A 25956-nucleotide genomic window follows, 5' to 3' on the forward strand; every position below is an offset into this window, starting at 1 on the left:
TATTCTAAAGTGCCATCACGACTGACAACATAGTAATTTCACCCAGAAATTTAGACTCTTGCAATATAAAAAAAATCTAGGAGCATCCAATTACACTAAACGATAAGACCACATGATTAAATTCTACATACGGTTGAAACTGAAACTGGTGGACACTGGATGGCTGAAAAACGCAAGTGCTATCTCAAAACACAGAATTATGTCCTTTACTCCACTTTTCCATAGCACGCCTCTTTCAAATCTGATGTAATTTTAAGCTGCAACAACTCCATACCAAGAACCCACTACAAACTTCAAAATTTAAAAAATGTTCCGTTAATTTTGTGACCTATCCCCTGATTCTTATAAGTTTGTTATCGCAGGCCCGCAAATGTATGTCGCTGCGGTCGTGGTCCGGCCCGGCGCGGGTCTCCGACCACAACCAATACGCGCAGCCCTTCAACAAGACCACGCCCAGACAGGTACCTTCCTCAAAATGTATCTATAAAATACTCTTATACAATAATAATATGTAAGTACTTCCTCAATCAAACTTACTGCTTAACTAATCAGTCCACCCGTTTCTTCTTTTATACATACATACAAACATAAAATCACGTCTCTTTCCCGGAGGGACTACCTCTTTCCACTTGCCACGATCTCTGCATATTTCCTTCGCTTCATCCACATTCATAACTCTCTTCATGCAAGCTCGGCGGTTTCGGGTACTTTTGACCTGACCCTTTATATATCTATAAATAAGATTGTAAGGCCGCGCATAAGTTTTATATAATTTTTGTTATAATGTATGTTCAATAAAGGGTATACTATCTATCTAAACCCTCACTGTTTCTTCCAGAATTCGACGCCAGCGCCCCCTATCCCCGAGCCGGACTACAGTATGTCCGAATCGGACGAGGACGACAACAAACCCAAAGCTGAACCCGCGGCGGTCGCCGAGACCAGCGCCAACAGCAATACTAGGTATGATTCACTAGTTATAATTAAAAATTTGAATAAATTTCACCCAAACCATTTGAGTCTAGAAAGCAAAGCGTCAAATTATAGATAAAGAAATGAATATTTAATGCTATGGGTTTAATTTGGATGAATAGATAGATAGTCATGTTTCTGAGTTGTTGACTATATACTTATTTCAAGAATCACCAAATCACTAAAAAAATACACCAAACTATTTTTTTGCCAAAACTTTACAAAAATTGATGTTATTTTTTCTAAAATATTCTTTTGTTCAACTGAGGAATTAAGGGTTTTATCCGACAATTTTAATTTTCAGGATGCAAAAATATGTGCCAATATTTGAAAGTCCTGGAGAAATACTTTTGGAATATCTTTAGTTAAAAAATAATTTTAAGGTTAGAGTCTTGAAGTTTAAAATAAGAATTGCTGGGAGAAATGCTTTGTTTGTGTAGTGGAATAAAGTTATTAATTTCATTATAATTTTCTAATCATTTGTTTCGTCGTATCAATTTGTAATTATGTATTTTGTCGTTTCCATTGTTTCATTAAAAATCCAAATGAATTTCTTTGTCCCGTTCTGCCATAATACCTACTTTTGTCTTATGCACACATATTTCTATGGATGATTTTCAAGACAAGAGCGAATAGATATTATTTGAGTTCATCTGTACCGTCTTAGAATTAATATTGCTTACTCTCAGGCAGATTGGTGTCAAACTCTCTCTCATTTCTAATGAAAAAATCTTCCATGTGTCTTTATTTGATTTATAAAATGGGAATAGTTAAACTTAATTTACATGAAATGTTGATCAAATTTTGTTTTAATTTCAGCGGAAGCAGTTCCGGGTCGAGTTCAATGCAACATTCGTTCTCAGTGGACGAAATACAGAAGATACGGACGCGGCTGAAGTCGTCCAAATCGTGCGGGGACGAGTTGGCGGCGGGCGGCGAGCGCGACGACGGGGACAACTCGTCCTCGGGAGTCTCGTCCGACCAGGAAGCCCAGGCGAAGCCCCAGCCGCGGCGTGATAAAGTCTCCTTCTGCAGTTCCGTCACGGTGAAATCTTCCAATGACGTCATCAGCACAGAGCCCGTTCACAGCTCGAGCGAGAGCCTGGCGGCGCCCCCTCCGCCGATGCAGCGACACAACTCGCTGACGAGGAAGCGGGCCACGGCGGCGCTGCTGCGGGGCGCGGCGGGCGGCGCGGCGAGCGGGGCGGCGAGCGGGGCGGCGCGCGGGCGGTCGGCGGCCGAGCGGCTGGGCGTGGACGTGGACAAGGCGCCGGGGCGGCGGCGCGCGGCCGTGCTGCTGGCGGAGCTGCCGCCGCCCGCCGAGGAGCCCGCGGGCCCCGAGCCGGCGCCGCTGCTGGCGCCGCCGCCGCAGTTCAGCGACCGCGTGCGCGTGGTCGCCGCGGTGCCCAAGCGGCTCGCGCACCTGCAGTAATCTTATGACTATGCATCGTAAATTGTAGGTTGATTAGGGTGACAGCTGTGGAATTGACTCATTTTTTATGTTCTGTCTTTGTCGCTCCTACGTTTTTTAGTCATCTGTCCTGCTGTCGTTCTAATCGAGTTATATTTTATGAAGTGTTATGGCCGGTTCCAACCGGAATAGAAGCGCCGTGGCAAAAGACCAGAAATGGTCACAATTTCAAATGTCAAATAACTTAAACCTTATCTGCATACTTATAGAAACCAATTTCCCTTAAACGGTAAAAAAAATTGTTCAAAATTATTTCACAGTAAAATTGCCAGTTGCGCCGCTACTATCCCGATCTGAACCGACCCTAATCGATCCATCAAACCAAAGATATAGTATTTATTGTCGAGGGATTTGATGCCGCGAGAGATGATTTTTATACCCTATTCGTTATAGAACCTCCTATGTGTCAAATCGTGATTCTCTTCAACTTTCCGTTTCCTGCGAATTATACCTTATTACGCAACCGAGTGCCATCATGTCTTGTTTTTATTGAAATATTTTTGTATGTATCTGTAAATAATCGAACGAAGTCTTTGGGGTGTGGTTAAAAGAGGGGGCCGCACGCGTCGCCATACAAAAATGTCTCCGGCCAAACGATGATTATATTATGATATTTAAATTAAATTATATATGAATGAAATTATTTACGAAACATAAATATATATTTACTATTATCGACATATATTTACTCTCACATTCGTCCGCACGAGGCGTGGGCCCGCTCTTTTGACGGAATTAATTTGGCGCGCGCCGCTATGTGTTCTCATACAAAGCTATTTATTGTCTATTTTCTCTTACTTTTCTTATTAAACGTAATGTATTACTTTGTTTGAATCCACGACTAAAATTGTGAATATTACTAAATTCATGCTACCCTCGTAAAAAAACCTAGTTTATAATAATATTTTTCCTTTACATATTCAATTACTTTTCTTAAATAAATTATGTAAAGGCTTATAATATTAAAGCGTTTTGATATGAACCAAAGGTATGTTGGTTCAAACCGGCCGCTATGAACCATCATGAAAACCTGCACTTATTGCAACTACTTATGATCCAAGATATTAACAGGATAACAAAGGTCATAGGCGAAAACTTAACTGTCATTAACTTTCCTAACCTAAATCTTGCGACATTTTTTTTCCAATAATAAGAAAAGCAAGAAAAAATAGACAACATATTAGAATTTCATCCGTTCCATTGTAAATTTGATACTAATCGAACACATCCGTGCATCGTTAGCTAGTGTAGATAAAACACAATGAGATGTAACACCAATTAACTTTTATATTCCATTGTCGATTTTGTATCTTATTGTAATGATCTAAGACACGTTTTGCTGCCAATTTCACATTTTAATTAGGCGAGCAGACGGCACCTATGGCCTGAAATTGTATTGGCGTGATCAATTTCATATTTAATTTATTCATATAATTTTTAATACTGATTTTAATATTTTAAATTGCAAAAATGTGACCGATACTTCCATATTGGATCTGCCAATATTGGTATAGTGCGAGTCACATACAGGGATCACTGCCTAACAACCGCTTGAGTAAAAACAGCCTAATTAGATAGACATAAACACAACATATACAACAATAAAATAACAAAAAACGAATCTTATTTCAACTACAATTGAGTTCATTTTACACCAGGCTTGCATTCGCCGACTCGATAGCAATATACAAGGAATATCAAATTCAACACCAGATAAATTATATAATTCCTTATTAATATAAAATTCTAGTAAATATAAAGTACCTAGAGTCGAGTCAACGAAATAGCGGTTGACTTAGAGCCTTTATTGTATTATTAGCACAATGAAATTAATTTATATTATCGATTGTATCATTTTGTTATAATCGTCTTGTCATTATTTTAAGTTGTATAAATGTAACGTCTACTTAAGAAATAGCTAGGTAGTGGTAATTATTAGGGCAATATCGATTAATCGTAGTTTACTGGCGATTAAGTCGGGATGCGAATCGAATCGCTGTATTCACTATCGTGCCGTCTCGCTCACGCTTGGGCGGCAAGTCGGTGAATGGAGTGAGAGCGAAATATCGCGATTTTGTATAATACCATTGTGTTTTGGGTTTCATTTGAATCTCAGTATCGAATGTGTAACTACAACTTGGCATACTTTCAAATGAAAATTAAATGTTTCATCACTATACTTCGTTTTTATTTCATTCAACTTATAAATAGATTTTTTACAATAAATGCTGCCGGGTGGTTCTCAGCACCAATTGAATAGAATAGACTACTCCATTTCTTTCCCATTATTGTTAAGCCAAACAGCTGAACATGGCCTTTGTCTTTTCACGACTGTTGGCTCTGTCTACCCTGTCTGTGTGTCTACGTGATTATATGTATATGTATGTAATTTCAACACTAATACTCAATGTCCCACTATCACGGGACCTTCAACAATCGACCGTGAAGATAACAATATAGGACGTCATAATACCTTATCTGTTAATCCGTGGACGCAAAATTAATCACAAGTATTATAGCAAAATTAATCTTATTCCTGTGGCGCAGAGTCCAAGTAGAGAGAGATGTCGTCTATCTTGACAAGTCTGCGATAATCCACGTTTTCATCACACATCGGACACTTGCCTTCTTCTTGGAGAAGCCTGTAACAAGGTTAAGCCTTTATAAATCCACTAGCTTTAGACGGGGCATTACTTATAGAATTAAAAATAATCACTATTGAACGTCATACGGCTTTTCCTAATAATGTCGTAAGAGGCGACTATGTAACCAAAACACAAGAAATGTCACGTCAGAAAGTTTCAACAAAGTTTTTTATTGGTGTTAACCCGACCGAAGTATCAGTCCAATTTTAAGCAGCAACTTTGCAAAGAATGTAATTGCGATTACATCTGAGAGAGCATTTTGATGTTGATTTTGGCATTTTAAGTATAGACCGCTAGATAATTACTTACTCTTTGAATTCTGTCAATATCGCTGGAAAATCGCATTCGGGGCAAGCAGTGAGATCATCTTTCACGATGTGGAGTCCCTAAAATGAAAACAAATCTGCTGAGTTAAAACTTACATACATACATACATAAACTCACGCCTCTTTCCCGGAGGGGTAGGCAGAGACTACCTCTTTCCACTTGCCACGATCCCTGCATACTTCCTTTGCTTCGTCCACATTCATAACTCTCTTCATGCAAGCTCGGCGGTTTCGGGCACTTTTGACCTGACCCTTCACCAGGACGTCCTTAATTTGATCAAGATATGTTCGTCTAGGTCTTCCCACCCCGACCTTTCCCTCCACACTCTCCTTGTATATCTGCTTAGTCAACCTGTTTTCATTCATCCTCTCCACATGACCGAACCATCTCAACATACCCTTTTCTATTCCTGTAACTACATCTTCTTTCACATCACAACATTCCCTTATCACGCTGTTCCTTATCCGGTCACTCAATTTCACACCCAACATACTCCTTAACGCTCTTAAAAACGTTAAAACGTTAAAGTGTGGTAAAGTACGTAACGGTAAAGGTGAAAAAAAGTTAAAACTTAAACAAAATGAATTAAATTTTTTATTAGTGTGAAATCATGGTGTATAAACCTGCACATTTAGCTTAAATGACAGACACTCAGTGGCTATGGTGTGACTACAGACGCTCACAGTGGTTACAGTGTGACTACAGACACTCACAGTATGACTACAGACTCACAGTGTGACTACAGACCCACAGTGTGACTACAGACTCTCACAGTGTGACTACAGACTCTCACAGTGTGACTACAGACTCACAGTGTGACTACAGACTCACAGTGTGACTACAGACTCTCACAGTGTGACTACAGACTCACAGTGTGACTACAGACTCACAGTGTGACTACAGACTCTCAAAGTGTGACTACAGACTCTCACAGTGTCACTACAGACTCTCACAGAGTGACTACAGACTCTCACAGTGTGACTTATCACTCTCACAGTGTGACTTATCACTCTCACGGTGTGACTACAGACTCTCACAGTGTGAATACAGACCCACAGTGTGACTACAGACTCTCACAGTGTGACTACAGACTCTCACAGTGTGACTACAGACTCACAGTGTGACTACAGACTCTCACAGTGTGACTACAGACTCACAGTGTGACTACAGACTCACAGTGTGACTACAGACTCTCAAAGTGTGACTACAGACTCTCACAGTGTCACTACAGACTCTCACAGAGTGACTACAGACTCTCACAGTGTGACTTATCACTCTCACAGTGTGACTTATCACTCTCACGGTGTGACTACAGACTCTCACAGTGTGAATACAGACTCACAGTGTGACTACAGACTCTGGCAGTGTGACTACAGACTCTCACAGTGTGAATACAGACTCACAGTGTGACTACAGACTCACAGTGTGACTACAGACTCTCACAGTGTGACTACAGACTCACAGTGTGACTACAGACTCTCACAATTTGACTACAGACTCACAGTGTGACTACAGACTCTGACAGTGTGACTACAGACTCTCACAGTGTGACTACAGACACTCACAGTGGCTATACAGACGGGCAGGTCGGCCTGGCATCGCTCGCAGTGTAGCGCCGCTATGGGCACGTCAGCGCCGCACACGCAACAAGGCGAAGTCGGCGAAGTCTCCGGCGCGGTGCGAGGCGGATGGCGCACCACTGACTCTATCTTCTTCACGTATTTTGGGTCGATCTGAATTTTTTTTTCTAGTCAGTATTCGTCATATTACATGGACAATGCATTTATATAGGTGAAATTTAAAAAGTAATATATGGGAGTGTTCCTCAACAATTAAATAACTCAAAATGTCAGAAATATAATGAACAAAGAAAATCGTCCGTAAAAAAAGAATTAACTTTCCTATTCTTTTTTAAATTGGTGCCAGGAAGCACACGGCACAATTCGAAGGGCTGATTTTTCTAAAGTGCAAATGGTTACAGAGTATGTCACTTATTTAGAGTTTATTTTATTCGCAACAAACACTAAGTTTACAAGCATGCTTTTTTTTTCAAGCAGTTCAAGCAGTTCTCACCTGCGCCCTATACTCGGGCTGCATGAGTTCCCTGGCCCAGTGGTACGCCTGGTGTTTCAGACCCGCCCGGCTGCACTCTATCACGGTCGATGTCAAGATGGACACTTGATCTGAAGTTAATTAGACACGTTTGTTTGATTATATATATATATATCAGGTGTTAATCGGGTACGAGGTAGACAGAACCAAGCGTCTCGAAAAGACTAAGTTCAGAATGTTTGATTATGAAAATGATGCTTTGTTTTGATATATTATGATTCCCTGCATAATTTAGGAGTGAGTAATTCAGGTCGCTCAGAGCGATTTTTGTCTGGTCTCAGTTAAGAGGAAACTTAAGTCCATAGAGCACATTTTTTCTATGATTTTAAGCAAATATTTTTTTGGAAAATATCTTTTTAACAATGTGATTTATATTTTGCGTTTTCGAACAAGGCCGCAGGTAACAGCTTGTATTTCATACGCATTAACTTACGTTGTAGTGAAGGGAAGAACGACACGTCGGCGGCCGTGCGCACGAGCAGACGAGCCGCTAAGTCGTGGCGGCCGCGTTTCACATGGGTGCGTACCTAAAATAATATACGAGTTAATGAGAAACATACGCATACCTCTTTCATGGAGTGGTGGGTTAACATCGGTTTGCTTGTCATATTTCGAAGCAAAAATTTGGGTTATGATTTTGACCTCTTTGTATGTATTTGCATACTTGCTTTTCTTCACTCACATTCATTTTTCTCATGCACGCTCGATTAATTTTAGTGTGTTTATTTGTCTGTCTTTCACGTCAAAACCACTAAAACCATCACTATGAAATTTTGAATATGTTTTCAAAATTTCAGTGTCGTGACGATTACAGATAAGGTTAATAAAAGACAAATTTCAAAGGCAAAAGTTTACAATATAATTATAACCTCAAAGATTTTTTAAATATTGTTTATTTCGAAGAGTTTTTCAGCGAGATTATCAGATAGCAGTCTGATATCATCAGAGTAGATGATATCAGATAGTACTTAGATGTTTCCGTACCAGTATGTAGGAGTGCAGCGCGGCGAGCGCGGCGCGCATGTCGCGCGGCACGGGCAGGCGGCGCGCGCGCAGCGCCGCGCACATGCTGCGGCACACGCCGCGCGCGCCGCGGTAGCGGCCCGCCGCGCACTCCGCGCCCGATATTATCACCTGGCCATGCAGATAATACAGATTTCTTTTCAATACAGGACACAAGGTATCGTTAACTTAAATCAACAAAGTTCAGGTATATATTTAGGCATAGATGTCTTTATAAAAATTATACACACGTCTATTTCCCTTGCGGGGTAACAGAGCAAACAGTCTTGAAAGACTGATAGGCCACGTTCATCTGTTTGGCAAGAATTGAGATTCAAAAAGTGGCAGGTTGCTAGCCCATCACCTACAATAATTCCAAGTTATAAGAACCGGGAATATAAAAAAAGATAATGTTACCGCAGTTTTCGCCGCCTCCGCAAATTGTCGCTTCGCCATGTAAAGGCGGAACAAATGCCGCGGCTCCCGCGGAGTACCGTCAGTCTCGCCTAGTAGAAACTCTATCAACCTATAAATTGTTACAAAATTACACTTATAAATAAATTAACTTATCCAATGTAAAATAAGTAGGACAAAAGTTTCAAGAGCAAAATACAAACTGCTACAAACCTCCTAGTCAACCGTTCGTCGTCGCTGGCCGCTGCGGCATCAATAGCAATGCTAATCCCTTCATTCTCCTCCTCCTCCGACCCCCCGGTCTTCAGCAAGTGGGACATAGCCTTGTTGTACTCCCCGGCGTGAAAGTAAAACTTCCCAGCCAACAAATGATTCTTCTCCCCCTCAAAGTGTAACGCTAAACTCTTAAAATCCTCCGGCCTCGCTTGGGAAGTTTGTATCAAAATCTCGCCGTACAAGTGCAACTTGCCATTCTTCCTCGCCAACTGGAAAGCTTCGTCGTAACACAGCGACATGACCAAGAACTTTATCGCCGAAGATGGATCGTCACTGTTCTGGAAATAATTTGCCACCATCTTGGCGCCTTGCACCGATTTCGTCTCCTGTACCAAGTTGACCGCCTCATCAATGTCGTCCAGTTTCTCCAAGTTCAAACGTATCGCAGATTCGTAGTCTTGCGCCTTGATATACGATTTCATAGCGTCGTGGTAGCGGCCCTCGGCTTCTTTCGCTTTCGCGTACTGTATGTGTATACTCGGAGAGTTGATCTTAGGGAGTAACGCTTCAACTTTGAGCCAGGATTTTAGTTTGATGTATAAGGAGGCCGCTTTTTCGGTGTTGCCCGCATGATCGTACAAAGCCGCTGCGTGACTGTATTGTTTCTCTTCTTCCAGTAATTCAGCGCAGTCCTTTAGAAGCATGGTATCTTGCGCATGTTTCATGGCCATAGTGACCCCCCGCACCACGTCGCCGCAGCGGATGCACATGCGCGCGATGCCCGCCTCGCACTTGTTGTTATGTTCTTTGACTTTGATGTCGTCTGTGTCGGTTGTTATAAGACTTTTCTCATAGTTTGCAAGTGCTTCATGGTAGTCTGCCCTATAAAAAGAAATATGTACTGATAGAAGTAAGAAATAAAGTTGTCTTTGTTATATTTATTACAATCTTATTTTTGCAATTAACTATCGCAATTAATTCGGTAAAACAGTAATAAAAGAACAAGATTAAATAAATATTTTTTTACTTAATTTTTAATTTTTTATCATACACGTGGACTTCAAATTGGATAAGCTCAAGTGCCATTGGACGCGTCATACTTTGCATATTTGATAAGAGCAAAGGGCGTCCCCCATATAAAGGATAAAAAATGAAAAAAAAATCAGCAACTTGAATTCTAGTAATTGGAACTGAAATGTACAAAATGACATGCGATAAATAAATTAAAATTGAAGTAAGAATACGCACGGGATACGGGATAGATTTTAATACGGGATAGGCTTACAAACTTGGGATTCTTTTTTAGGCGATGGGCTAGCAACCTGTCACTAGTTGAATCTCAATTCTATCATTAAGTCAAACAGCTGAACGTGGCCATTCAGTCTTTTCAAGACTGTTGGCTCTGTCTACCTCGCAAGGGAGATAGACGTGACCATATGTATGTACTAGAGGCCGCCCGCGACTTCGTCCGCATGGAAACCCTATCAATCCCGCGGGAACTCTGGGATAAAAAGTAGCCTATGTGTTATTCTGGGTCTTCAGCTACCTACATACCAAATTTCATGGTAATCGGTTCAGTAGTTTTTGCGTGAAAGAGTAACAAACATTCATACATCCATACAAACTTTCGCCTTTATAATAGTAGTAGGATAAGAAGACGCACGTGAGCTCCAAGTGGCGCGCCCTGTGCAGCATGAGGTCGCGCGCGCGCCGCGGGCTCGCCGCGTGCGCCAGCTCGGCCGCGCGCGCCCAGTGCCCGCGCGCCGCCAGCAGCTCCACGAGGCGGGCGGCGCCGCGCGCGCAGCCCGCCACCCAGCTCACGGCCGCGTCGCCTTTGCCCGCGCACGCGCACACCATGCCGCTACCAATACATTTTACTAATTATCAATCCCGACGTGAGTAAAGAGTTCTTCCTCCCTGGAGAGGAGCCCAGAGTGCGCTTGTTACCAAAATCGATGATTTTTATGGAAGATGACAAAGAAAGAAGATGGCAAGTGAAAAGAGGTTGTCTCTGCCTACCCCTCCGGGAAAGAGGCATAATTTTATGTATGTATTATGTATGACAATGAAATTATTATACCAGTTACAGTGTTAACAGGAGAATCCTAATTTGATTGGATCATGATTATACATAAGAAGAAAGAACTTTATTTGGAAATAAACAACCTTTTTATGTTTGCAACTGGCCACAAATAAAACATAGTATATGTACAGTTTTTCATACAGAACAAAAAAAAAAAAGTGAGAAACAAAAAAGTGCATTTTAATATTTTTACATACATACATAAAATCACGCCTCTTTCCCGGAGGGGTAGGCAGAGACTACCTCTTTCCACTTGCCACGATCTCTGCATACTTCTTTCGCTTCGTCCACATTCATAACTCTCTTCATACAAGCTCGGCGGTTTCGGGTACTTTTGACCTGACCCTTTACCAGGACGTCCTTAATTTGATCAAGATACGTTCGTCTAGGTCTTCCCACTCCGACCTTTCCCTCCACACTCTCCTTGTATATCTGCTTAGTCAACCTGCTTTCATTCATCCTCTCCACATGACCGAACCATCTTAACATACCCTTTTCTATTCCTGTAACTACATCTTCTTTCACATCACAACATTCCCTTATCACGCTGTTCCTTATCCTGTCACTCAATTTCACACCCATCATACTCCTTAACGCTCTCATTTCCACTGCATTTATTCTGCTTTCATGCTTCTTTTGCCATACCCAACTTTCACTCCCATACATTAATGTCGGGACCAACACGCCCCTGTGCACAGCCAGTCGAGCCTTTTTGGATAGTTTCTGACTGCTCATAAAGGCATGCAAAGCTCCATTCACCATGTTCCCCGCGTTCACTCTCCTTTCAATATCACTATCATACTTGCCATCTGATGTAAACTTTGATCCTAGATATACAAACTCTTTCACTTGCTCCACTTTTTCTCCTCCAATCAAAATATTACATGCTGTCATTTCTTTCTCCATTTCAAAAACCAGTGTTTTAGTTTTACTTACGTTCACTTTCATTCCTTTCTCTTTTAAAGCTTCATGCATACAGTTTACCATCTCCTGTAACTCCTCCGCTGATGACGCCAGTATAACCTGATCGTCGGCATAGAGCAGACATTTGACGAGTAACTCATTCATCCTTAATCCACTTTTAGACTCTTTCAAATCTGTCAAACAGCTATCCATAAATAGGTTGAACAGCCACGGTGACGCAACACATCCTTGCCTAACGCCTTTCTCAATCTTAAACCACTCAGTGTGCGCTCCGTTTATCCTGACACAAGCACTCGAATCCTCATATAAGGATTTCAGTGCTCGTATTAAGAGACTGCTCACCCCATGCATAGAAAGTGCTGACCACAATTCATTCCTCTCAACTCTGTCATAGGCCTTTTCCAGATCTACGAATGTGCAATAGACTTTTTGACTCTTGGCCAAAAACTTTTCGGCTATGCACCGCAAGGAAAAGACCTGATCAGTACATCCCATTCCCTTTCGAAATCCCGCTTGAGCATCCCATATTTTGTCATCAGTTTCATTCCTGACTCTATTAATCAATACCTTAGCATACAATTTGCCGACGACGCTAAGCAGGCTTATACCACGATAATTTTTGCAGTCCAGCTGTGACCCTTTTCCTTTGTAAAGTGGCACGATAACAGCCTTACACCAATCTTTTGGTACTCGGCCGCTTCTCCAACACAAATTGAAAAGGCAGTACAACTGACTAGCTACTACGCCTTTTCCTGCTTTAAGCATCTCGACCGACACTCTATCACACCCAGCAGCCTTTCCCGCTTTCATACTCTTAAGTGCTTCCACAATTTCGAACATTTCAATTTCGCCTTCCATCTCATTCTCTTTTTCTTCGCTATAGCAGAAATCTTTCTTATTTCCTTCCTTTTTTTCAAATAAACTTTCAAAATAGTCCTTCCATATCTTTAGTACACATTCTTCTCCTTTCACAACGCTACCATCCTGGCATCTGATCCTAGTCAGCTCTCTGGTTATAGTATTTCCTCGGGCTGACCTTACGGATTTCCAGAATACTTTCAGATTTGACTGAAAGTCTTCTGATAGCCTTTTATCAAAATCCTCTTTATACTCTTCTTTCTTTCTAATCACAGCTTTCTTAACCAAATCTTTCATTTTCTTATATTCCTTACGTGCTTCATTCACATCTTCATCTATAACCTCTTGCATTCTTAAGTTAGCTTTTGCTGCTAACAAATCCAGCCATGCTTTCTTCTTTAATCGCACAAGTTCTTGCACATCTTTACTCATACACGCATTTTTGTGATTTTTTCCTTTCCTTCTTCTACTTACACCACACACTTCAACAGCTACTTTCACAATTCTTTCTTTAAATTTCTTCCATCCATCTTCAATATCGCTCATTTCCTCTAAATCTTCAAATTCATCCTTCAGTCTATTATTATACTTCTTACCTACATCCATATCTTGCAAATTTTCTACTTTTACTCTTTCCAAAGCGCTGGTTTGCTCCCTTACCCTGTGCCGCCAGCGATTGAAGATACCCCTTATCCGGGATATCACCAGTAAATGGTCCGAGTCAATGCCAGCACCACGATATGCACGGGTATCCAGCACTTTGTTCTTCAATCTTTCGTCTACAATCACAAAGTCTATCATACTTTTTAAAATACCTTCCACTCTTGTGTAGGTGTGGATCTCTTTATGTTGAAACATTGAGTTCGACACAAAAAGATCCCACTCTAGACAAATTTCTAATACACTTCTTCCATTATCATTCACCTTTTCGTCACCAAACGCACCAAGCACCTTTTCATATCCATCACGCTTTACACCCACCCATCCATTAAAATCACCTAACATAATAATCTTCTCATTTGGCTTGGTAACTTTCAATACTTCTCTTACACTATTCCAGAACTCCTCGTTTTCGCTTTTTGCTGATGTTGTACCCCTCGAACCCACATCCCAAGGTGCATAAACACCTAGGACGAAGATCCGAGTGATTCCAACTTTCAGCCTAATCCATAGAAGACGAGGGCTGACACACTCATACTCATTCACGCACTCAGCCATTCGTGCAGAAAGAATTAGACCGACCCCTTGACAGCCTCGGCTGGTACTGGAAATTCCAGACCAATACGCCGTGTAAGGGCCGTGCTGCGTCGCGTCGCATCCTTTCCGCTTCGTTTCATTCACGCACAACACATCCAAACGTCTTTCATCCATCATCTGGCATACTTCCTCAATCTTATCCTTCATTCCTCCTCTTACATTCATCGTCGCAAAGCGGCTTTCAGCAGACCGCATACCGCTCCCGCCGGGAACGAGACGTGATGGGGTGCGGACACCATCGCCGCCATTTATATGCTTTTTAAGGTTCATAATGCGATTCCCACGAGACGCTAGGGAAAAATTTTGTCCGCCCCAGCAGAGCCCCGCATGCCAGGGTAAGGCTAGCCATTACCTGGGGGTCGCCCAACCCCATGGCGGAAGTGGCACGCTCGAGACTAGGCTCGCCCCTAGCCATGCATCCATCGGCGCGGCAGACCTTAGATTGGCAGGGATTTACATTAAAGAGGAATCCCAAGTCTATCCCTTAGTCGGCTCTTACGACATCCGTGGGAAAGAGATGGAGTGGTCCTATTCTTTTGTAATGGTGCCGGGAACCACACGGCACTATTAAACTTATCTGTGCTATAGTTTCTACATAGGCACAAGTTCGTCGGCCATATGACAATAGCCGACATTTCTCTTGAACTGAGTCTCTTCCGGCCCGTGTAAAGGTTTGCGGATCTCAATCAAACGCCTGTCTGTCTCCAAGGCCTGGTTCTTGTATTGCAAGTCTTTTGTTACCCTCTGGTGGTGGTTGTACATGCCGTGGTAGGTTTTTAACGCATCTTCCAGTTTTTTTTCTAATAGATTACTGCTTGTATGTACTCTTTCATATTCCTCAATCAGTCCACGCATTGGTTTGTCATTAACCCTCTCCAGCACTGGTCTCCTAGTTCTGGTCTCTAGTCTCGTCTCAACTAGTTTGGTCGGATTGATTTTATCCGCGACTGCGGCGCGTAACGTTTCTATTTCTGTATCCAATTTCTGCATACCGGATTCAAGCTTATACTTCTGCCATTCCATTTCATTCCTCGCCCTCTGTATGTCGTAAACCCTTCTCCGCATTATCATCTCTACAACCTGACACTGCGCGTACATCTGATTTCGCGCCTGTTCCCGAGCCTTGAACATCGCCTCCCGGAGAGCTTTAGATTCAGCCATCAACTGCTGTGCAATTTGTATCGTGTTTTCTATACATTGCACGTAACTTTCTTCAGACATTGTGTCAGGCGGAATCCTTGTGGGGTTCAACTTATAGGATATCCCTGAGCTGTTCCTATCCAGTTCTTTCACGTGATACTCCAAGTCCAAGGCATCGTCTTTGTTCTGTATTTCCCGTTCCAGTCTACAGAACACGTTCGTCAATTCTTTTATTTTCTCCCATCCCATCTGGCATACATCTGTTAGATTGCGTTTGCTGTTCTCTATTATGTGGAGCTCCTGATAAAAGTCATAACATTACGTATACCTATGATAACGTATTTTTGGATGACAAATCTCTTAAATTTTTCTATGCAAATCTTAAAAGTATTCGAAAGGCTGGCAGGTTTGAAGAACTACAAACAATACTTAAATCATTGAATGAAACAGTACATATAATAGCTTTAACAGAAACTTGGATCAAAAAAAAAAAAAAAAAAAAATAAAAAAAAAAAAAAAAAAAAAAAATGTAATATTTTTAACACATTATTATTACAAAGTACATGAACACCTTTGCCCACAATGAGACGAAAGAGACTATAAGAGTTTCACACACTGCGCGCGTTATTATTATCTTTCTTGAGAGTGTAACGGTTTCGTCTTCCCTGGAGTGGAGCCCAGGGTCCACCTGTTATCAAAATCACATCACGAAAATATCAGGTCAATGCTTACCACAATATTGGCAGATCTTCTATATGGGAGGCATCTTCTAAGGCCCACACCATCGCTACGTCGCTCAATCTAGTGTACACGCGAATTGCTATAAAATAAGACAATAAAAAATTCACTTTTCTTTTTCTGGGCCACTTTGTTTATGAAGGTTAAGATGTCATCATAATGAACAGCTGTACTCACAAAAGCCCAAACAGTTTGTACTTTATTGTTATCGCTCATTTACTAATTATTTAGATATTAAAACTAATAATCTCGCCAAACTCAACATTAAGTTTAGCCACGCCAGCTTCTGCTAGATGGCGTCAATGTTCCTCTTCGTCTACAGCGTCACAGAACAACACAATCGCTGCAGAAGAATCAACTTAGATATTATATATTTCTTCTTGTTACTAAGACCTTATTTCTATTAAAACTAATTCTTCTTCCTGACTATAGTTCCGGTTATATCCTCGCCACTCTAGCGAACCCAGGGTAAGAGTTTGACCATGTATCCTGAATTGGGTGAGTCAGGTTTTTATACGAAGCGACTCCCATCTGACCTCCGCAACCTTTGCAGGGAAACCTAATCACTATTAAAACTAATAATCTCACCAAACTCAACATTGAGTTCAGCCACGGCAGCCTCCGCTAGACGGCGCCACTGTTCCTCTTCGTCCACGGCGTCACAGAACAACCACGCCTCGCTGAATCGCCGCAGAAGAATTAATTTAGAGATGTGCCTCTTCTGATTGCTCAGCCTTTTCTCTGCATCCGCGTCGGCTAGGCCACTCGTGTTGTGTGATTCGAGGGGTATTTTCATCACCCTGAGTAAAAAATTTAACAGTTTTACGACCCATCATGATATAATCTGGTCTTGTAAGATAAGCAATCATATTCTCCTCCAATAATAATCTAGTTTGTTAACCAAAATTGAAGACGTAATTGTTTTTCTAATATTCAAAAAAATCTACTAAATATAGGTCAGATTTTAGACGCAAGACCATCGCTGCGATATGCATTTATATGTCGTCTGTTCTGGCCTTCGATTCTAGAACATTTTTCCTTATCGCTCGTTCGCTTTTAGCGCTATAAGGCCTGGCCACTGCCACTTCAGCGAATGCGCTGCTTAATTTTTCTCAGTGTTTCTCATGTCAACTCTTTGAACCATCGCGTTTTTTAGTAGTTTCAAAACTAATCATAGGTAATACAAATTCAAAAATTTTTTTTCATTATTATGGGATACTTCATATAACTTAATATTTGTCATATAGGTATTTTGGTTTCACAACATTCGTTGACGTCAAATAAATAACTTAAAACTAAGTTTACTGCCGCTTCCAAAGCGTCAGTGCAGAAGCAGCGGGGTACTAACTGCACTACAGCATTTTCTTCTTACTCACGTCTTTCCAGTGATACACATCGCTCGAGATCAGTATAAACGGCGTCTGCCCAAAGAGAATGGACGTCAAAGCGAAGAAATTCACGTGAGAAACATCGATAAAATACATATTTAATTAATCATACTGTCTTCAAACTACTTGGTCTGACGCTGGACCGATTTGACGATTTTTGAATAGACATTGCTTACTATCTGAGGTCAAACATGAAGTATTTTCCTGGAAATTCCCTCACGAGCGAAGTCTCTTCCTAAAGGTATACTCACGTCCCTCCACTGGCATAGCAGTACACATCCCCCGAGAACAGTATGAGCGGCGTCTGCCCGACGAGAATGGACGTCGAAGCGACAAAATCCACGTGAGAACCATCGATAGAATTAGCCGCGTAGTAGTACGTCTCTATAGTTTCATCAGTATGGATGATGAATACGTTGCGGTCTGATAGACAGATGTCCCAGATCACGCCTCTGAAATAAGATAAACAAACGTTGTTGCAAGTTTTCTCGCCGTGTGGTTCCCGGCACCTTAGAAAAGAACTTCATATCTTCCTCATAGATGTCGTAAAAGGCGATTACGGGATAGGTTAAAAATAACTTGGGATTCTTAATATAGGCGATGGGCTAGCAACCGGTCACTAATTGAATCTCAATTTCATTATTAAGCCATATAGCAGAGGGTGGCCTTTTAGTCTTTTAAAGACTGTTGCCTGTCTACCCCGCAAGCGATATAATCATGATTATACGTATATGTATGTACAAGCTTCGAAGCTATTTTATAAGTCGAATAAAGACGACTATCGCTCGATAAATCGTCTTACTCGTACTATCATATCAATCATGAAATAAGTTAAATTTGAATCAGTTATAGATTAACCATTGAGTAGGTTAAACACTGACAACACAGTCAGAGTCATAATGTCCCGGCCACCATAAACATATTATGTACCTAGGACAAGATTTTAAACGCGAAGTGCGGATGAAACTGGATTTGAATAGTTTTCTCTAAATACCTGACAAGGCCCCCCCCGGCGGGGCGCTCCACCGCGCAGAGCGGCGCGGCGGGCGCGGCGGGCGCGCACACCAGCACGCGGCCGCGCGCGTCCAGCACGCCGGCGCGCGCGCCGCCGATGTCGCCGTGCACGCCGCGCACGCCGCACGAGTGCTTGTGCCGCGTGGACGTGCGCCACTCCTCCACGCCGAAGAATTCTATGTGGCCTTGCTGATAAGGTATAACATTCCCTTAACATACATACATAAAAATCACGCCTCTTTCCCGGAGGGGTAGGCAGAGACTACCTCTTTCCACTTGCCACGATCTCTGCATACTTCCTTCGCTTCATCCGCATTCATAACTCTCTTCATGCAAGCTCGGCGGTTTCGGGTACTTTTGACCTGACCCTTTACCAGAACGTCCTTAATTTGATCAAGATACGTTCGTCTAGGTCTTCCCACTCCGTCCTTGGCATGCAAAACTTCATTCACCATGTTCCCCACGTTCACTCTCCTTTCAATATCACTATCACACTTGCCATCTGATGTAAACTTTGATCCAAGATATACAAACTATTTCACTTGCTCAACTTTTTCTCCTCCAATCAAAATATTACATGCTGTCATTTCTTTCTCCATTACAAAAACCAGTGTTTTAGTTTTACTTACGTTCACTTTCATTCCTTTCTCCTTCAAACCTTCATGCATACAGTTTACCATCTCCTGTAACTCCTCCGCTGATGACGCCAGTATAACCTGATCGTCGGCATAGAGCAGACATTTGACGAGTAACTCGTTCATCCTTAATCCACTTTCAAATCTGTCAAACAACTATCCATAAATAGGTTGAACAGCCACGGTGACGCAACACATCCTTGCCTAACGCCTTTCTCAATCTTAAACCACTCAGCGTGCGCTCCGTTTATCCTGACACAAGCACTTGAATCCTCATATAAGGATATCAGTGCTCGTATTAAGAGACTGCTCACCCTATGCATAGAAAGTGCTGACCACAATTCATTCCTCTCAACTCTGTCATAGGCCTTTTCCAGATCTACGAATGAGCAATAGAGTTTTTCACTCTTGGCCAAAAACTTTTCGGCTATGCACCGCAATGAAAAGACCTGATCAGTACATCCCCTTCCCTTTCGAATTCCCGCTTGAGCACCACATATTTTGTCATGAGTTTCATTTCTGACTCTATTAATCAATACCTTAGCATACAATTTGCCGACGACGCTTAGCAGGCTTATACCACGATAGTGGCACGATAACAGCCTTACACCATTCTTTTGGTACCCGGCCGCTTCTCAAACACAAATTGAAAGGCAGTACAACTGACTACCTACTACGCCTTTTCTGCTTTTAGCAAATTTTTAAACCCTGGAAAATTTCAGCTGAAGGTCGATATTTCTTAATACAACACTGGTCTATTACGGAAATAAAAAACAGTGTACGCTAGCTGCTTTTCTTCCCGTGAAGATTTGATTGTTCTTCTTTAAAGCTGTGGCAACATCTCTACGCCACACGTCACAAATAGCCAATCACAACAGCCTACTGTCAATCATAGCGAAGAAATTGACGCACTAAGCCAATAGCAGCGAAGAATCTAAATCGCCCAAACAAAGATTTCATGGATTGGAGCATAAATACAACCTCCGACTCTTACTTACGAACGAGGCGCTACACCATCTCCTGCGCAAGAAAACCAAAGTCTCAGAACAGTCGTCGGAGCCCCGCGTTACGTGCGGAACTCAACGATCCTCAGGGACCTGAAGTGGGAGAGCCTGGACGCTTTCGTGGCCCGGCTAGCCACGAAGATGTTCGAGAGGGCGGACGCATCAACCTACAGCCACCTGCGTGCCAGGTGAAACCCTCCCCTCGCTGCCTTGCGGCAGACGCCGTCGAGCAGTGACGATGCCGCCGCCGATGGGAACTCCCAGAATAGTGTGAAGAACCAGGCCCAACCGACCTGCCTACAGTCGTAGACAGCGGTGAATACTATTGAAGAGGGCTAAAAGCCCAGACCAATTTACTTCGACTCCCCTTCGACTGCGACTGCGACATCATCGTTGTATTCCCGCGGTTCCCCAGGTATAACACCTAGCCTGGCGGAAGATTCGTGATTGGCTGTTTATGACGTGTGGCGTAGAGATGTCGCCACAAGGCGATGGGCTACCAATGTGTCAATATAAAACCTGAGTCTCAATTAAAATTTAAATATGGCTTCCAAAAATATTGGCTCTGTTTGATATTGGATAAATGTATTAATAATGTATATATGCGATTAACAACTTACATCAGTAACGAATATAAACAGGTCACTGGTGAGGTGTATATCAAGGATTTTAGCATCTTGCATGTGCGGCGAGGGGAACATCATAGCCTCTCTCTCCGGGTGAGGGCTTTCCATCGGCTGGTCTATCTGGAAAGTTAATTATTAAATAGCTTTGAATGAGAGGGGTTTAAAACAATATATCTTCTGTGTGAATCAATCAGTATTTAAAACTCCCGTGTTAATATGTAACTGATAGATAAGGACGGAGTACTGTACTGGACCATCGATGCTGAAATTTGGTATTTTTTTGTAACTTAGAAGATATTTGGAAATCCCCACGGGAACAGAAAATAAACAGATTTTTAATTAACGTGCGCAAAAGCTTATCTAGTAAAGATGATTTCTTTTTCTTCTTACTAGCTTTGTCCTGGTTGCATCCTCACCTCTTTGGAGCCCGGGGTATTGCCATCTGACCTCCGCAACCTTCGCAGGTAAACCTACCCCATATTAAATCCACTTTACACATCCACTTTCCTAAATGTGCAAGATTCCTAATAAAGATAACTTGCGGCATCACAAACAAAAGAACATCGCTGTAAACTGGCAAGCCGCGCTGCGCACACGCATGCCCAACAGTTAGACCACCAGCACTCACGACATGCAGCATGGCCCGGCCGCCGAACAGCGCGGCGGCGTGGCGGCCCGCCAGGCGCACGCGCTCCACGGGCGCGGCGTACTGCCTGCGCAGCGCCGCGCCGCCCGCCAGCGGGTAGAACCACGCGTGCGCGCCGCTCACGCAGCACACGTGGGCCCCGCCCAGCGCTATCAGGCTGGGCTCTGTCGGGGCCGCGTACGTGGCCAGGGCCACGGGCTCGGCTGTGGGAGTACCAGATTATCAGAATACCACCAAATTTATCGATCATGTGGTTCCGGGCACCAATACAAAAAAGAATAGGACCACTCCATCTCTTTCCCATGGATGTCGTAAAAGGCGACTAAGGGATAGGCTTACAAACTTGGGATTCTTATTTAGGCGATGGGCTAGCAACCTGTCACTATTTGAATCTCAATTCTATCATTAAGCCAAATAGCTGAATGTGGCCATTCAGTCCTTTCAAGACTGTTGGCTCTGTCTACCCCGCAAGGGATATAGACGTGAACAAATGTATGTATGTTATCGATCATCACGATGATCAGCTGGCGTTTTTACCATGTTATGATCTAATGAAGAGCATGTCCGCCCACAATCTAAAAACAGGTACCACCTGTACAGTAAATCCTTGTAACTTCGATACAAAAGTTAACTAACTACTAACAAGCTGGATTAGGCTTTGTAGGTCACAGAGGGCAGAGAGCCGCTTCGTGTAATTACCTGACTTCTCCAGGCTTGGAGATATAAACTGGTCTTTCAAACCTTTCCAAGGTCCTCCTTATATCCAAGTAAAACGGCCAGTTAATTACGATAACCTGTTATAAAGAAGCAAAAAAAATGAATAAATGAAAAAAATACCGCAACTCACACTTGTTAGGAGAATCCACATCGTCGACTGCTATACACTGATACACCGTACACTCCGTGAGGCTTGTCAACGTTATCGCCCTAGTGCCATACGCGGCATGTAACGGCGGCAAGGCGGTCACGTAGACGTTGAGGCAGGCCCTCCCGGCCGCGGCCAGCAGGCGGCCGTCCGCGCTCCAGGCGCAGCGCTCGGCCCCCCCGCCCGGCGATACCGACCCCACCACTTCGCCGTTGTTCCATATTGATATTAATTTTAATCTGGAAAATAAATTTTATATTGTTCTTAGAGATTATAAATAAGGCGACTAAGAGATAGGCTTACAAACTTGGGATTCTTTTTTAGGCGATGGGCTAGCAACCTATCACTAGTTGAATCTCAATTCTATCGTTAAGCCGAATAGCTGAATGTGGCCATTCAGTCTTTTGAAGGCTGTTGGCTCTGTCTACCCCGCAAGGGATATAGACGTGACCATATGTATGTATGTATGTAGATTATAAATAATAAAATAACTTCTTCGCTTGCCTTTTAACTTACCTTTCATTTATCTTCAACTTTTTTGTTGATCACAGTTATTTGATGCTAACAAAAAATTCTCAATTCACATGCGAAACCCAATATTTTAAAAGATTTAGTTAGAATATTAAAAAGAGATTTTCTCTTATCTAAAGCCAGTATTCTACTTTACCAAATTCACATTCAGACATCCTTAATAATTAAGAAAAGTTATTAGACATAGTCATTAAATAATAAATGTTAACTCACTGTCCGTCCCCACACGACGCAGCCTGCCCATTACAAACAGTCACATCCGTTAAATTCTCCTTATGGTTCTTCACTTGAAACAATTCCTCCCCCACCTCTTTTATGTGAGTGGATATGGCTATAATGAACCCGGCACTAAAACCTATGAGTATGTACCCATCACCGTACCATTTGTAGGAGACTATAGAACCGTAGCGTTGCTGAAAAGCAAGTTCTATAGGATTTTCTGGGTTAAGCAGGTTGTAAAGGTAGAGGGTCCGCTTGCCGACTATCAGACTTATCTGGAATAGAAAAATATAGTACACATTTAGTCTGAATTCTGAATCGTAAAATAAAAAGAGAGAAAGATAAATAGTTTATTTGTCAGAAACAAAACAGTTTATCTTAAATAAAATTAGATAATTTCTTGCACGAAAATGGTACCAATGGTCCGTCCGTGACATTACAATTTAATATTTTAATATTTATTTATATCAAATTTATGTGCACAGCAATAATTATACGTACATAATATGTGCCTGATTGAGACAAGTGGATTTCAGTTTTTTTTATAGTTACCTACCGAGATGCGGAAATGCTAATTGGGTCATTCGCGGTGATATATAAATTATTAGACCGCGTGTAAGATATAATGTCAAAAAATACAATAGGTATAGAAAGATATACCATACAAACTAACAGTATTTTCTCCGGCGACTCTCTCGTCAGTTTTCATCTCTGAGAACTGCAGATCATTCGGAGTGTCTCTCAGTGAGATCATGCGCAAAGTGTCGCCGTCAGAGTTGTTTATCGACAAGGTCTTGTCTTCTGACGCCAATACCAGTATACTGTCTTTATTCCATGCGGCACACGTTATTTTCTTTGTGTGTTTGCCTATCATTGGTATCCTCCTGAAATTATAATTATTATTATTACATACATACATACTCTGCTCTGTTTAGATATATCCATCGTGGGGACGACGTGAGCCAACAGTCTTGAGAAGACTAAAAGGCCACATTCAGCTGTATAGCAAAAATTATAGAATTGAGATTCAAATGGTGACAGGTTGCTGACCCATCACAATCATCAAAGAAGAATCCCAAGCTTATTACCCTATCCCTTGTTCGCATTTAACGAGTTCCATGGCAAAGATATGGAGTGGTTCTATTCTAAAGTGCCGGAAACCATACGGCAAAGTTGTTGCAGAAGACCAACTTACTTAGTAGTGTGATGATTGTACAAAGCCAAATTGCCTTTCTGAGTTCCAATAGCCAGTAGTGGCTCCCCATAGGCCCACCCTAAACAAGATGGCGGCTCCCTGAGCCCCGTCTCAATAGTCATCCGTTTGTTGGCATGGCATTCCCATAGTAACACTGAGTTACTGTTTGGTGTGATTATGGCCAAGTAATCACCATCATTGTCCCATTCCATGCCTGCGCATAAACTGAAATAATACAGAAACTACTTTAACAAAACACTTATGTATTTATCAAGTGTTAGTATGAGACTTCAAGCTGATCCCTTATTTATATAACCCTTCACTTACTTAGTACCTTGCAAAGGCACAAAAATCCGTAACCATCAATATTGCAATATTAGTAACATTGTGTTTAGTCTCAGACATGATTCCAATAGAACTTATTGGAATTATGTCTGAGACTAAACATAACACTTTGTTCATTCATCAGGTTGAATAAATTCTAGATTTTTGGTATCTTAGTTTTACTTTGGATGTAATCACACAATAAATATTCCAGATGAAATAATTCAACACGAAAGTTTATATTTTAGTTTTGCTAAAAAAGTAAATGAAAGAGTAGTAATTCAAATTAAAGATTACAAAAAGAAAGCTCTATGTACAAACATTTCTAAGATAGTAATTAAAATATTAAGTGATTATTAATTACCCATGCAACTTCATCCTCTCCAGTAACTGGCCTGATCTGTCATGAATAGCGACTGTGGCATCAGTCCCAGTGGTGGCAATCAGTGAGCGAGATTCACCCTTCTGCCATTGGAAGTACAACTCACCCAAACCATGCGGCTGGTCTATTGTGTACAGCAACTACAACAGAATAAATGCAAATTGATTTTCAGATTTTTGTTGTGGATGACCAAAAAGGTTGGGTTTCAGAATATTTCTTTATTTTTAATGCCATTTTTTGAATAGTGTTTTGTTGGTGTCTCCTTTTGTCAGTGGAAAAGTAAAGACCGTATTTTTGCAATCTCTTCATTTTATTTATTCCTGCCGCTATCTCTGGAACAAGGAGAGCTGCGGGTCTACCGGACAAAATAAACTACATATAAAAATTTTGCTGATGGCTGTTAAGCTTATTTTACTTTTACTTATATGTATGTACCTACATACACAAAATTAGGCTCTTTCCTGGAGAGACAGAGGCTACATATCCACTTGCCATGATCCCTACATACTTCTAACAGGAGTACTTATGTTTATTTAATAAATTTACTTATTAATACAACAGGCAGGATATAAGAGGAACTTAAGCTACAAACTTTGCAGCATTACTTATTTGTTATGAAATATCTTTCACACATCATCTTAAATATTATCTACAGAGCATCGTTGAAATAAGGAAAAATTGTCTAAGCAGTAGGTATACGAGTCTATGAAGAACATTAAAATTATTCCCGACTTAGGACAAACTTACTTTCGGTGTAGTCATTTTAGATATATGAAAAAGCCCTCTTTCGTAGACAACGCCGTGAGCCCGTGACTAACACTTGATAATATATTTTTATTTTATGTTAATTTTCAATAAAGTTATGTTATTTAGTCTCATTTTTCAATAAAAAAAGCTTTTCATGAGAAAAAGCTTCAATTCAACGTAGTTTATATGTCGTTGCTAAGCAACTAAAAGAGGTGCCGAAG

The 25956-nt window shown here is 41.7% G+C and overlaps 2 protein-coding genes across 6 annotated transcripts in view; one reads left to right on the forward strand and one right to left on the reverse strand.

Moving 5' to 3' along the window:
* LOC106134546 (SH3 and multiple ankyrin repeat domains protein 3) overlaps positions 1–4622 on the forward strand; it is a 119252-nt gene extending 114630 nt beyond the window's left edge. For 3 of the 4 annotated variants that reach the window (XM_060944878.1, XM_060944880.1, XM_060944879.1), the window contains 3 exons: positions 363–461; positions 839–963; positions 1792–4622. In XM_060944878.1, coding sequence (XP_060800861.1) covers positions 363–461; positions 839–963; positions 1792–2404 — 837 coding nt within the window. In that variant the 3' untranslated portion in view covers positions 2405–4622. Of the gene's footprint in view, positions 1–362; positions 462–838; positions 964–1276; positions 1356–1791 lie in introns of all 4 variants that reach the window. The other variant, XM_060944881.1, reaches the window with a different exon arrangement.
* On the reverse strand, positions 4607–25925 carry LOC106134582 (WD repeat-containing protein 19). Of its 2 annotated transcripts, none has more exons than XM_060944876.1 (21): positions 25736–25925; positions 24971–25128; positions 24283–24507; positions 23761–23971; positions 23082–23362; positions 22320–22576; positions 21455–21675; positions 20821–20946; positions 18542–18750; positions 17799–17999; positions 16748–16959; positions 16154–16241; positions 10823–11020; positions 9157–10041; positions 8947–9055; positions 8512–8661; positions 7961–8054; positions 7489–7598; positions 6981–7148; positions 5398–5474; positions 4607–5085 (listed from the first exon to the last, which is right to left on the reverse strand). In XM_060944876.1, exons 1-21 carry the CDS (start codon positions 25748–25750, stop codon positions 4974–4976), a joined length of 4107 nt encoding a protein of 1368 aa, XP_060800859.1. In that variant the 5' UTR covers positions 25751–25925; the 3' UTR covers positions 4607–4973. The 2 variants fall into 2 exon arrangements, with proteins under 2 accessions (XP_060800859.1, XP_060800860.1); XM_060944877.1 differs by lacking the exon at positions 25736–25925 and adding an exon at positions 25594–25689.
* Positions 25926–25956: the final 31 nt, after the last annotated feature.

Source organism: Amyelois transitella, chromosome 6 (genome assembly GCF_032362555.1).
Source record: "Amyelois transitella isolate CPQ chromosome 6, ilAmyTran1.1, whole genome shotgun sequence".
NCBI lineage: Eukaryota > Metazoa > Arthropoda > Insecta > Lepidoptera > Pyralidae > Amyelois > Amyelois transitella.

Bases quoted from the DNA above. Each gene is read 5' to 3' on its own strand.
- LOC106134582 (XM_060944876.1), bottom strand. The intron at 22,577-23,081 runs GTGAGTTAACAT...TTTATTTTCCAG, and splicing joins GCGTCGTGTGGGGACGGACA to ATTAAAATTAATATCAATAT. The intron at 16,242-16,747 runs GTGAGATTATTA...CTTATTTTATAG, and splicing joins TGAACTCAATGTTGAGTTTG to CAATTCGCGTGTACACTAGA.